The sequence below is a fragment of the Salmo trutta genome, chromosome 39 (assembly GCF_901001165.1).
Source record: "Salmo trutta chromosome 39, fSalTru1.1, whole genome shotgun sequence".
NCBI lineage: Eukaryota > Metazoa > Chordata > Actinopteri > Salmoniformes > Salmonidae > Salmo > Salmo trutta.
In genome coordinates, this window is record NC_042995.1 from 11,513,101 (window position 1) to 11,527,752 (window position 14,652).

Consider the following 14,652-nt stretch of genomic DNA (forward strand, 5'->3'; position numbering starts at 1 on the left):
TTGTTTTGATGTCGTTGTCCCCCCTCCCTATATCCACAATGGACATGTATTTCTTTCTACAGTTTACTACCCGTACAGTAGGTGGCGGCAGACAGGTTATATTTGTGTAAATGTCAGTGTACCAGAGAAGAAGATGACGCTGTTGTATTGTCGTTGTGGGGAACAGGAAGTTCCGGGTAGAAAACGACAGAACTATGCTGTTATGTCGATAGGGGTTGTGTCCGTTTCAAATGTATTATTGTAGGTATGTAAAAGCACGTTTAAACTTTCTAATGTCGAAATAATATATAATATGCTAGGTAACAAATTCGTCAAGGTATTATCACGTTTGGTAAAGGTTTTAATTGTATGTGTTGTTTTGGGGTCAACCCGAGTGAGTGAAGAACGTGATTAAAAACGATTTTACAAGTCACACAGCTAGACTTTGGGTTTGTCTTAACAGAATTGTCTGAACATAAAGTAATTTGATAAAGATTCCACTTATTTGAGTTCGTTTTTACATGTTCTTGGTTTTGTGTAAAATGTTTATGAGCTGGTAAATAGCCTCTTCCGAACCATCCTGATCTCGCGAGTTTACATACACTGTTTCTTTAATGTAAGCTCGCGAGATCAGGATGGTTCGGAGGTGGCTAGTCAAATGGCGGTTTCAACGGTTTCGGTCGTCTTTCTAGGAGTTTGCTCGTGGTGAAATGGCGACATGAGGCTGTGTGATGGAGTGTCAAAATAGAGGGAAGCTAACTGAAGTTATCCTTCACCATTTGGAGATAGAGGCCAACTGCATGGAATGGCGTCGATTAATGCAGATGAATCAGAGCACCTGTCAAACTCATTCCATGGAGGACCAAGTGTCTGCGGGTTTTCTTTCCACCTTTACTTGATTAATGAATTAAGGTCACTAATTAGAAAGGAACACCCCTCATCTGATTGTCTAGGTTTTAATTGAATGGAAAAAAATTTACCAGTGGAGACTCGGCCCTCAATGGAATGAGTTTGACACCCCTGAAACAATGGAAATGGAGAGACAGTTTGAGAAGCAACAGCTGTGCTGGAATGCGGTCAATGTGGGGGACAGTTCTGATGATATGGAGCGGGAGGATGAGGGCCTAGAATGTGAATGGTCTGTAGTGGAAAGACATAGTAAGAACAGAGATAATGATACTGGAAGCAGTGGCGCATGTAGTATAGAAACTCTAAAGAGGCCCAAGGTAGGGAGCTAGAGTAATAATGTGTCACAGTGGAAAGTTGGGATGGTGTTTGAGGAGACCACAGGGCCTCATTTACACCCTATCTGATTCACCAAGGCCATAAAGAGAGGTGAAGGTAAACTGGGCCACATCAGTGTAAATGAGAACTTGTTCTGAACTAGCCTACCTGGTTAAATAAAGATGAAATAAAAAAATTGAAATTGGTAGATTGTTAATATCTTGTGCTAGTCAGGTTCAGCAAGAGAAGATTCTTCAACTAGAAAATCATAATGGGACGAAGCTCAGAAAATCATAATGGGACGAAACTCAGAAGCCATGTTAAATTGAAGGGAGTAATCTCTGAGGTCCCAGTATCAATGTCCATGGATAATATTGTTAAAGAACATGTGAAGGGAGACAGAGTGGTTGAAGCCTAAAGGTTGATCAGTATTAAAGAGGGTTAAAGAAGTGAAAGGTTATCAGTGCTGTTGAGGTTTGAGAAGGTTTTGTCTGGAAAAGTACAGAATTGTATTCCTTAGCTTCAATGTCAGAAAATTTGACCCAGCCTCATCAATCAACTAATCAAATGTATTTATAAAGCCCTTCTTACATCAGCTGATGTCACAAAGTGCTGTACAGAAACCCAGCCTAAAACCCCAAACAGCAAGCAATGCAGGTGTAGAAGCACAGTGGCTAGGAAAAACTCCCTAGAAATACCAGAACCTAGGAAGAAACCTAGAGAGGAACCAGGCTATGAGGGGTGGCCAGTCTTCTTCTGGCTGTGCTGGGTGGAGATTATAACAGAACATGGCCAAGATGTTCAAATGTTCATAGATGACCGGCAGGGTCAGATAATAATAATCACAGTGGTTGTCGAGGGTGCAACAGGTCAGCACCTCAGGAGTAAATGTCAGTTGGCTTTTCATAACCGATCATTGAGAGTATCTCTACCACTCCTGCTGTCTCTAGAGAGTTGAAAACAGCAGGTCTGGGACAGGTAGCACGTCCGGTGAACAGGTCAAGGTTCTATAGCGGAACAGTTGAAACTGGAGCAGCAACGGTGAATCATCAGTGTTTTTAAATACCAAAGAATGGGACATGTAGCTGTTGAGTGGAAAGATGTGCCAAGTGTGGTGGGGAACATGATTACGGTGAATGTTGGAGCAATGTGACGGTTAAGTGTTGCAATTGTGCGGAGGACACACAGAGCAGCATTTGGTGGATGCCAGGTGCAGAGAGATGCTCAGAGATATAGAATCCGTCATGATATGCAGAGACTGTAAGCAGTGGTGGTTCTAGACCATTTCAACTGGGGGGGCCAAGCTGGGGCCAGTTGTACTGTTAGAGGGGCCAGTTACATTAGACGTTATTGGTATCATATTGTGTTCTTCACTGCATTAGCAGGCAAAAGACCATGTTCATAATCATTTGTGTTCCGCGTTGTCACTGTCTAATAACGGATGTAAAAAAAGAACGATAGCAAAAATTTGTTATGTAAAAAGTATTTCATACACCACATTTAGGGGGGCCACAAGGGGGTCCAAAATTGTTGTCACAGGGGCACTGCCCCACAGTAAGAGGACCTACTGTCAGACTGATGGAGCTTCCATGGTTGGTCCCGTAGTAAGAGGACCTACTGTCATACTGATGGAGCTTCCATGGTTGGTCCTGTAGTAAGAGGACCTACTGTCAGACTGATGGAGCTTCCATGGTTGGTCCTGTAGTAAGAGGACCTACTGTCAGACTGATGGAGCTTCCATGGTTGGTCCCGTAGTAAGAGAACCTACTGTCAGACTGATGGAGCTTCCATGGTTGGTCCCGTAGTAAGAGGACCTACTGTCATACTGATGGAGCTTCCATGGTTGGTCCTGTAGTAAGAGGACCTACTGTCAGACTGATGGAGCTTCCATGGTTGGTCCTGTAGTAAGAGGACCTACTGTCAGACTGATGGAGCTTCCATGGTTGGTCCCGTAGTAAGAGAACCTACTGTCAGACTGATGGAGCTTCCATGGTTGGTCCCGTAGTAAGAGGACCTACTGTCAGACTGATGGAGCTTCCATGCCTGGTCCTGTAGTAAGAGGACCTACTGTCAGACTGATGGAGCTTCCATGGCTGGTCCCATAGTAAGAGGACCTACTGTCAGACTGATGGAGCTTCCATGGTTGGTCCCGTAGTAAGAGGACCTACTGTCAGACTGATGGAGCTTCCATGGCTGGTCCCGTAGTAAGAGGACCTTCTGTCAGAACTGGTCTTCCTACTAGTCCTGACATGGTTTCGAGGCCTGTTCAGAAATCTTGTGCCCATAAATGCGCTGTGACGAAGGATACTTTAATAGTGAATAAAATGTACTTCATAGCTTTCATTGGTAAGGTTATCAACAACTTGGATTGTGTAAAGCAGAAATACCAGGTTTAAAGTTATCTTGTAAACTTCAGCAGAGTTGTTGGTGGTAACAGATATTACTGTTGGCATGGTATTTGATAAGCTGGATAACCTAAGGGTGGATTGTCTCAGCATGATATAAACCCCAATGTTTGCAAACACAGAAAGGGATCTATTGATAAAGTTTATTAGGGGTGTGGGAGGGTTTTTGGGGAAGGGGGGTGTGGTAGAGGTTAATAGGGATTTCTTGGTTTATTTTGTTAGTACTGAATTAGACAGACATGAACCTTAAACGTTTGTTTGCGGACCTCCATGATACCATAGGAGGTCTGCATCAACGGACTTCAGTGCAGGTAGTGCCTCATCAGAGAGAGAACATTTCAGTTGCACTACAGTTTTGAAGCTGAATGTAATGATTATCAGTTCTTTACATGTGTACTAATATTCAGACACATTCAGTTGTTTCTATATTTATCTATAGTTCAGGGTTTTCACACGGGGCTTAAAGTAAATAAATATTAGTGCCTGAAAAAGTCCTTGAATTTGACTTGCCACTGTACGACCCCTGATCATTCTTACTATGGTGTGAATGGGAAATACAATCGTTTTATGTGAGTGAAATAATACAGTGAAGACAAGGTTATTCAGGAAAATAGTACATAGTACTGCCTAAAACATACTGCAACCTTACTAAATGGTTTTTGAGTCATTTATGCATTTATGTGAGTTGAGGAAATCTACTATAGATTAACTGCACTTATGTTGTGCAATTTAAAATGTTTACTTTGTGTCTGTGAGTGAATGTTTTGTTAAGGATTAGCTACCTGATCTACTGAAATGAGATAATTGAACAAGAAAAAAGAGAATATATTTTTACAAAATAAAGTGCCAGAACTGTCGAGACAATATCTTTTGTGTCCGTTTGTCTTTATTACTACAGGACGACTAGAATTAAGTCTGAGGCCGGTAACATCAACAGTGAGGACAAACCCAGCCCTCCTCTCTCCTTCCTCACTGAGTCCAAACCTACAGTCACTGGGTCCTGATTGTGACAGTGGAGCCCAGTTTGCACTGCAGGATCCAGAGATGGCATCAGCGAAGCTGGAAGACTGCAGTCAAACACTGGAGCTGAATGTCAACATTAAAGATGAAGAAGAGGAGGAGAAGATTAGGACAACTGTTAGTCGTGGTAAGAGCTGGTTCTATCTATGTTATCTTCATAAATTAGATCTTCATAAGTTATGACCCAATCTATTGCTAGGTTGAATTCTGTAATTCTGACATCACACATCCCTGAATCACTCAAGACTTCACAGCGAAGCAAAAAAATGTAAACATGTAACGCCTGCCTATGCCCACACATTGTGTCAAGAACGTTGAAAATGTTTAATACCCTCAATCACCAAGTTAGGCATACCTAATTTCAAAATAGGCCATGACATCATCACTGTCAATATTGAATTATAATTCTTAATGTTTTACCAGTGAAATGACCAAGCTGCGTCTGCATGCCAATTGTTTGATCTCAATCAATTTCATGTGAATATGCATTTAAATCTTCTTAAATTACTGTTTGGTTAGCAAATTAGAGCAGATGGTGTTAAATTATATAGACTTCCTGTATTTTGTTTTAATCAAAGCACATTCTGCCTAATGGCGTGCGCTGTTGAGTTTGGGACGATTCAGCAAACCATCCTAAAATCTCGTAAGAAATGAGGTGTTGTTTTTGTTGTAACAGTAATGTTATGCTATAATATTTGGTTATGTGGACTACTAATTAATCATTAGGTGATCGTCCAAGACATTGATCTAACTTTACTAAACAAACACCATTGTGGCGGCTCATCGCTCCTGCAGCACTACACTCCTGCAGTCTGCTGCACCGAACTAGCGATTGATGCTCACCTAGCCTACTCTTTTGCCTCGCGCAACATTTGGTGAGAGAGAACGAGAGAATGTGTTTGGCTGTTTTTATGAAAATCTGGCAATATTTGCCCAAGGAAACATTAAGTAGCCTAGTGGTTAGAGCGTTGGGCCAGTAACCGAAAAGTTGCTGGATCGAATCCCTGAGCTGACAAGGTAAAAATCTGTCGTTCTGCCCCTGATCAAGGCAGTTAACCCACTGTTACCCGGAAAGCCTTCATTGTAAATAAGAATTGTTCTTAACTGACATGCCTATTTAAATAAAGGTTAAATGTAATAAATATATGTATAATAAGGACATCAGTCAATTGAAATGAATTAGGCCCAAACCTGTAGATTTCACATGACTGGGCAGGTATGCAGCCATGGGTGGGCCTTGGAAGGCATAGGCCCACCCACTCGGCAGCCAGACCCACCTCAGGTCCTGGGCTGACGTTGTTACACGTAGTCTACGATTGTAGCCAGTTTGCTCTGTTCTGTGAAGGGAGTAGCGAGATCTTCAGCCGTTTCCAGCTACAATAGTCATTTACAACATTAACAATGTCTACACTGTATTTCTGATCAATTTGACATTATTTGAATGGACAAAAAATTTGCTTTTCTTTCAAAAAGGACATTTGCAAGTGACCCCAAACTTTTGAATTTATTTATTTCACCACTAATGGTAGTGTTTTTTATATATTTTTTTTAAAACTTTTTATTTAACTTCCTTAGCATACTGGTTATTGTCCGGAATTTCAGATGACTGATGTGCCCAAAGTAAACTGCCTGTTAGTCAGGCCCAGAAGCTAGGATATGCATATATATAAATATTTTTTAAATCTTTATTTTAACAGGGAAAACAGACTGAGACCTGGATCTCTTTTATGGCTGTGCCCTGTGTAAACATGTTGACATGTACAGTTTTAGGCATACAGACAAGAACATTTCAAACATACAAAATAAAGACACAATTCAACAGAAACAATCACAGACAACATCATATCGATCCTCCATAACATTTTTGAAATGGGCAAGGGACACCAGAGTGTCTAACTTAAGTTGGATCTGCAGTTTGTTCCATAAATAAGGTGCAAAGGAACTAAAGGCAGTCCTACCCAACTCTGTGGAGACCGCAGGAGTCTCTAATGTAATCCACATCTGTGATCTGGTTTTAAAATTAGTATATCTAGTGGAAATGAATGATGATATATATGGAGGTAGTTTTAAAAGAAGTGCTTTATAAATAAACAAGAGAGCATGTTGCTGTCGCCTCACAGATAGAGAGGCCCAACCCACGTTGATATAAGATACAGTGATGAGTTTTTTAACTATCACCCGTGATATACTTGATAGCATTGGATAGAAATCACTCTGAAGTTTCTAATGTCTGTGAGTATAACAGAACTGATATGGCAGGCGAAAACCTAGAGGAAAATCCATCAGGATTTTTTTTTTTTGAGGTCACAGATTTTTTCAATGCTTGCCTATGGCATATACAAATAGATTGGACCCAGATTGCAGTTCCTATGGCTTCCACTAGATGTCAAGTCTTTAGAAAGGGTTTCAGGCCTGTTTTTTGAAAAATGAATAACTATTGGTAGTTTTTCCAAGGTGTCCCCTGTTAGAAAAGTAGTCATGTTGCGCGTATCAACGAGAGCGCGCTCTTCGTTATTTATCTTCGCTATTGAACACACTATTCTCCGTCTTAAATATTATCGTTTATTTAGCTATTAGAATACCTGAGGATTAATTAGAAACATCGTTTGAGTTGTTTGGACCAACTTTACTGGTAACTTTTTGGATTCGTTTGTGTGCATGTTGAACGAGTGAATTACTGAATCAAGCGTGCCAACTAAACTGACATTTTTGGGATATAAAGAAGGACTTTATCGAACGAAACGACCATTCATTGTGTAGCTGGGACCCTTGGGATTGCAAACAGAGGAAGATCTTCAAAGGTATAATAATCGCGTAGTATGCTTTCTCCGTAAAGCCTTTTTGAAATCTGACAACACAGTTGGATTAACATGAAGCTTTTAAATGATGTAAGACACTTGTATTTTCATGAATGTTTAATATTTCGATTTTTGTATTTTGAATTTCGCGCTCTGCAATTTCACCGGATGTTGTCGTACGTGTCCCACTAGCATTTGGACATGCGCCCAAACAGGTTAACTAGGCAAATAAGAACAAATTCTTATTTTCAATGACGGCCTAGGAACAGTGGGTTAACTGCCTTGTTCAGGGGCAGAATGACTGGTCACCGCTCTGAGCCTGGTTCCTCTCTAGGTTTCTTCCTAGGTTCCTGCTTTCTAGGGAATTTTTTTGTGGCCACTGTGCTTCTACATCTGCATTGCTTGCTCTTTGGGGATTTTAGGCTGGGTTTCTGTTAAGCACTTTGAAAAACTACTGATGTTAAAAGGGCTTCATAAAATACATTTGATTGACATGTATATCACACCAACTGACTGGTTCTTCTGATGTTCACACAGGACACCATGTTGAGACATTCTCTACATCCAGAGAGCAACAGCAGGAAGATCACAGAGCTAAGAGGTCTCATCACTGCCCACATTGTGAAAAGATTTTCCCATTTCTATCAAAGCTAAAAATACACCTAAAAATACACACAGGAGAGAAGCCTTACTCCTGCTCTGACTGTGGAAAATTCTTCAAAACATCAACTAAGCTAAAAGTTCATCAGAGAACACATACAGGAGAAAAGCCTTACTCCTGTTCTGACTGTGGAAAAAGCTTCACGACATCAACGGTGCTAAAACTTCATCAGAGAAGACACACAGGAGAGAAGCCTTATTACTGCTCTGACTGTGGAAAATGTTTTATAACATCAACTCAGCTAAAAGTTCATCAGAGAACACACACAGGAGAGAAGCCTTTCTTCTGCTCTGACTGTGGAACTAGTTTCTCTCAACTTTCCCACTTAAAAACACATGAACGCATACATACAGGAGAGAAGCCTCATTACTGCTCTGACTGTGGAAAATGTTTTAAAACATCAAATGAGCTAAAAGTTCATCAGAGAACACACACAGGAGAGAAGCCTTATGTCTGCTCTGACTGTGGAAAATGCTTCACAACATCAACTGATCTAAAAGTTCATCAGAGAACACACACAGGAGAGAAGCCTTATTCCTGCTCTGACTGTGGGGTGAGTTTCTCTCGACTCGGTACCTTAAAAACACACCAACATATACATACGGGAGAGAAGCCTTACTTCTGCTGTGACTGTGGGGAGAGTTTCTCTCAAAAGACCAACTTAAAAGCACACCAACAAATACATACAGGAGAGAAGCCTTACTACTGCTCTGACTGTGGAAAACGTTTCTCCCAATTGGGTAACTTAAAATCACATGAACGTATACATACAGGAGAGAAGCCATACTCCTGCTCTGACTGTGGGAAGAGTTTCTCCCAATTGCATACGTTAAAAACACATGAACGTATACATACGGGAGAGAAGCCTTACGTCTGTGCTGACTGTGGGGTGAGTTTCTCTCATCTGGGCACCTTAACAACCCACCAACGTATACACACAGGAGAGAAGCCTTACTCTTGCTCTGACTGTGGAAAATGCTTCACATCATCAACTGATCTAAAAGTTCATCAGAGAACACACACAGGAGAGAAGCCTTATTTCTGCTTTGACTGTGGAAAATGTTTTAAAACATCAAATGAGCTAAAAGTTCATCAGAGAACACACACAGGAGAGAAGCCTTACGTCTGCTCTGACTGTGTAAAATGCTTCACAACGTCAACTGATCTAAAAGTTCACCAGAGAACACACACAGGAGAGAAGCCTTATTCCTGCTCTGACTGTGTAAAATGCTTCAAAACATCAACTGAGCTAAAAGTACATCAGAGAACACACACAGGAGAGAAGCATTACTACTGCTCTGACTGTGTAAAATGCTTCAAAACATCAACTGAGCGAAAAGTACATCAGAGAACACACACAGGAGAGAAGCCTTACTACTGCTCTGTCTGTGGAAAATGTTTTAAAACATCAACTGAGCTAAAAGTTCATCAGAGAATACACACAGGAGAGAAGCCTCATTACTGCTCTGACTGTGGAATACGTTTTAAAACATCAAATGAGCTAAAAGTTCATCAGAGAACACACACAGGAGAGAAGCCTTACGTCTGCTCTGACTGTGGGAAGAGTTTCTCCCAATTGTATACCTTAAAAACACATGAACGTATACATACAGGAGAGAAGCCTTACTCCTGCTCTGACTGTGTAAAAGATTTCAAAACATCAACTGAGCTAAAAGTTCATCAGAGAACACACACAGGAGAGAAGCCTTATACCTGCTCTGAATGTGGAAAATGTTTTAAAACATCAAATGAGCTAAAAGTTCATCAGAGAACACACACAGCAGAGAAGCCTTTCTTCTGCCCTGACTGTGGAATTAGTTTCACTCAACTTTCCCACTTAAAATCACATGAACGTATACATACAGGAGAGAAGCCTTTCTTCTGCCCTGACTGTGGAATTAGTTTCACTCAACTTTCCCACTTAAAATCACATGAACGTATACATACAGGAGAGAAGCCATACTCCTGCTCTGACTGTGTAAAATGCTTCAAAACATCAACTGAGCTAAAAGTTCATCAGAGAACACACGCATGAGAGAAGCCTTACCTCTGCTCTGACTGTGGGGTGAGTTTCTCTCACCAGAGCAACTTAACACACCAACGTAAAACACACCTTACTCCTGCTCTGTAGAAGGGTGGGCGTGTATCTCAAACGTCTAGCCAAAGGTTGTGTGCTTGAATCTCATCAAGGAGGACTTAAGTATTTTAGCTAATTAGCAACTTTTCAACTACTTACTACTTTTTTTGCTGTTACTGAGCATGTTAGCTTAGCATGCAACTACTTAGCATGTTAGCTAACCTTTCCCCTAAACCCATTTAACTCTACCTTAAACCCCTCACCCCTAACCTAGCTAACGTTAGCAACAACAAATTGGAATTCATAACATATCATACATATTACAAGTTCGTAACATTGTATGAATAGCAATGTGTAAAATAACATACGAATTGTAATTCATAACATACGATACGTCCTACAGTCATATTATACTGAACAACAATCTAAATGCAACAATTTCAAAGACTTACAGTTCGTATAAGGAAATCAGTCAATTGAAATAAATAAATGAGGCCCAAATCTATGGATTTCACATGACTGGGCAGGGGCTCAGCCATGGGTGGGACTTGGGAGGGCATAGGCCCACTTGGGAGACAGGCCCAGCCAATCAGAATGAGTTTTTCCCCACAAAAGGTCTTTATTACAGACAAAAATACTATTCAGCCCCCCCCCCTCCTCAGACAATCCTGCAGGTGAAGAGGTCCTGGGATGCCGTGGTTACATGTGATCTGCAGTTGTGAGGCCGGTTGGATGTACTGCCAAATTCTCTAAAAGGACATTGGAGGTGGCTTATGGTAGAGATAAATATTGAATTCTCTGGCAACAGCTCTGGTGGACATTCCTCATCATGAGACTTGCACATTCCCTAAACTTGAGACATCTGTGACATTGTGTTGTGTGGCCTTATATTGTCCCCAGCACAAGGTGCACCTGTGTAATGATCATGCTGTTTTATCAGCTTCTTGATACGTCACACCTGTCAGGTGGATGAATTATCTTGACAAAGGCTGAAATGCTCACTAACAGGGATATAAACAAACTTGTGCACAACATTTGAGAGAAATAAGCTTTTTGTGCATATGGAACATTGTTGCATTTTTTTATTTTTCAGCTCATGAAACCAACACTTTAGATGTTTAGTTTATATTTTAGTTCAGTTTTTATTGGTAGGCCAATGTAATGTAACCTAACATACTAAATGGAGTGGCACGGATGTGTTTGTAATATATAGTATGTTTTGCTCTGAGACCGGGTTGTTCCTCTGCAGTATTCTGTGGGAATGAGCTAGTAGACACTTTTTTATTGAACCTTTATTTAACTAGGCAAGTCAGTTAAGAACAAATTCTTATTTACAATGACGGCCTTGGAACAGTGGATTAACTGCCTTGGTCAGAGGCAGAACGACAGATTTGTACCTTGTCAGCTCGGGGATTCAATCTAGCAACCTTTTGGTTACTGGCCCAACGCTCTAACCACTAGGCTACCTTCCACCCCTAACATGTATCAGATAGAGATGGTGTGATGATCACTTTTCACCACTAGTTTGGGGGGATTGTTTTACAACTTTATTTAATGATACACAGCTTATGAAATTAATACATGTGTTTATTAATTGTCTTTAAAAAACTAGATGAGTTATTTTAGTTACTGATCATGAATGTATTTGGATTACTGCATTGAAGCAAACTTTATTGATCTGCCAATGAAAAATAAAGTTACATGAATATGTACTGGTCAATCTCTTCTTCTCTTTAGTATTCAATTCTTCATATTAGATCTGACAGTATGAATGGTTCTTATGGTTGTATTCAGTTCTTCATATTAGATCTGACAGTATGAATGGTTCTTATGGTTGTATTCAGTACTTCATATTAGATCTGACAGTATGAATGGTTCTTATGGTTGTATTCAGTACTTCATATTAGATCTGACAGTATGAATGGTTCTTATGGTTGTATTCAGTTCTTCATATTTGATCTGACAGTATGAATGGTTTTTATGGTTGTATTCAGTTCTTCATATTAGATCTGACAGTATGAATGGTTCTTGTGGTTGTATTCAGTTCTTCATATTAGATCTGACAGTATGAATGGTTCTTATGGGCTGAGTGCCTGTAGTGTTTTTGTATGACTACAGTCAGGAGTTCTCTCTGACCCTGTGATGTCACCAGCACATTAAGTACATTCATCTTAACATAGCCAGGTGAGACAACCACATATCACAGTAAATACATTTCTCCTCAATTAGTCAGTGTTCGTAGGACAAGTGTCACATTATTATTATTATTATTTAGCATATATATATGGTGGTGATCATCATTAATCAAGTCGACTATACTGGCAAATCCTTTTTAATCTTTGTCATATGAAGAGAAATAATGAGAAATTATAGATAAAATGTATCGGTGCTCATTGGCCATTTGACATAAACATTACACAACAAGTTGGAAATTGCAAATTCAACAATGAGTGGTTTGGAAGGAATCAGTGGCTAACTGCAAGCATTGCAAAGCGATCACTAGAGTTCCCAGTTGTCTTGAAAGCATCATAAATCCAGAGAATGCCAGACTGATGACAAAGTTTGATGACAAAATATGACCACGAAGGACCACTGCTCCACCTTCCTGTTCAAGTGAGCACAGCACAACAAGGTGAGTCCAAAAATGTCTTGTATGTTGCTGCATAAATGATGTAGTATGCCAGGGAGATATGTATACTGTAGCTAAGAAAGTAATACTAAGTGTATGTTGTGTAGGAAGATGTTAGTAGCCCATGTGCCTCATCCTAATAATTTGGTCTATTTTCAACTCTTAATTTTGCCTACTGTTCTGACTTGGTGGTTCACATGTAGCCTATAACCTGTTTTTGAGAAATGTAATCATTGAATATTGTAAGAATTTTCATTGTCTGCTTATATGCCCTTTTATTTATCCTACGGTTCTGACTTGGTGTACAGGGAGAACACTAAGAACGGCCCATGTTCTGAATTCTGTCGCTGTACATTTCAAAAGTGCTGAGCAAATATTTATATTGACAACGTCCGTCCTAGCTCACTCATTAATGTCTTAATCGAAATTACGGATTGCCTCTTATCTGCTTGTCGTCCCCTTATGCCATAGGTTGTACATCTCAATTGTCAGTAGAAACCACATTTGTTTAAGTAAGTCAGCCAGGTTATTTTACTTTCAACTCGCTCAGCTCACTGTTACATTACAGCACCACCATATTCCATTTATTAAGTAACCATCTGTTTTATGTAACCATAAAACCGTAACATTTACATTTACGTCATTTAGCAGACGCTCTTATCCAGAGCGACTTACAAATCACCTTATGATATCCAGTGGAACAACCACTTTACAATAGTTTCTTCTTTGGGGGGGGTTAGAAGGATTACTTAATCCTATCCCAGGTATTCCTTAAAGAGGTGGGGTTTCAGGTGTCTCCGGAAGGTGGTGATTGACTCCGCTGTCCTGGCGTCGTGAGGGAGCTTCTTCCACCATTGGGGTGCCAGAGCAGCGAACAGTTTTGACTGGGCTGAGCAGGAACTGTGCTTCCGCAGAGGAAGGGAAGCGAGCAGGCCAGTGGTGGATGAACGCAGTGCCCTTCTTTGGGTGTAGGGACTGATCAGAGCCTGAAGGTACGGAGGTGCCGTTCCCCTCACAACTCCGTAGGCAAGCACCATGGTCTTGTAGCAGATGCGAGCTTCAACTGGAAGCCAGTGGAGTGTGCGGAGGAGCGGGGTGACGTGAGAGAACTTGGGAAGGTTGAACACCAGACGGGTTGCGGAGTTCTGGATGAGTTGTAGGGGTTTAATGGAACAGGCAGGGAGCCCCGCCAACAGCGAGTTGCAGTAATCCAGACGGGAGATGACAAGTGCCTGGATTAGGACCTGCGCCGCTTCCTGTGTGAGGCAGGGTCGTACTCTGCGAATGTTGTAGAGCATGAACCTACAGGATCGGGTCACCGACTTGATGTTAGCTTAACATAATACTATTTTGAGAGTCCCAGATTTATATTTACTATGTTACCTCTAGTCTATGAGACGAGGCTGCACCTTGACCTACATTATGCACATGCAGGTCAAGAGGTGCGCTTTCCCTTCAGCATCTGCATGTGGCATAAACTCACCCACCTCACAGCATGAATCTAAAATGGTTGACTTTGGCTGTGAGCAGGGGCAAAAATCTGATATCAACTTTGGAGGGGACAATTACATTAAATTTTCTCAACAGCAATTCCTGAGGGGGACACCAAAAGTAGTGCTGTAACACATAGCCTACATTGTAATATGGTAAATATATATTGAGGAACCAAAGAAATAAGGTGTTTGCCGTACTCCTAACTACCGGTACCCAAAACTACACAACTAATCACAACAGCAATACCATTGCCTTTAACAAATCTTAGTTCAGTCACCAGTTTAAGTTGAGAGTGGGGGTATCCATGGCATTTTCCAATTATGTTCCTATTTTACAAGTCAAAAATGTTTAGAACCTTTCTTAAT

At 40.8% G+C, this 14,652-nt stretch overlaps 1 protein-coding gene and 1 long non-coding RNA gene across 2 annotated transcripts; both read left to right on the forward strand.

The window, feature by feature from the left end:
- LOC115179572 (uncharacterized) lies at positions 1 to 8,020 on the forward strand. The gene is made up of 3 exons (XR_003872951.1): positions 1 to 244; positions 4,507 to 4,755; positions 7,964 to 8,020. It is a non-coding gene; the product is annotated as an uncharacterized LOC115179572 (long non-coding RNA).
- Positions 8,021 to 8,532: 512 nt separating this feature from the next.
- Positions 8,533 to 9,624, forward strand: LOC115179553 (gastrula zinc finger protein XlCGF17.1-like; the record flags this gene model as incomplete). The annotated part of the gene is made up of 2 exons (XM_029741183.1): positions 8,533 to 8,590; positions 8,759 to 9,624. Coding segments are annotated over 2 exons (924 nt in total), but the record flags the coding sequence as incomplete, so codon positions are not given.
- Positions 9,625 to 14,652: the final 5,028 nt, after the last annotated feature.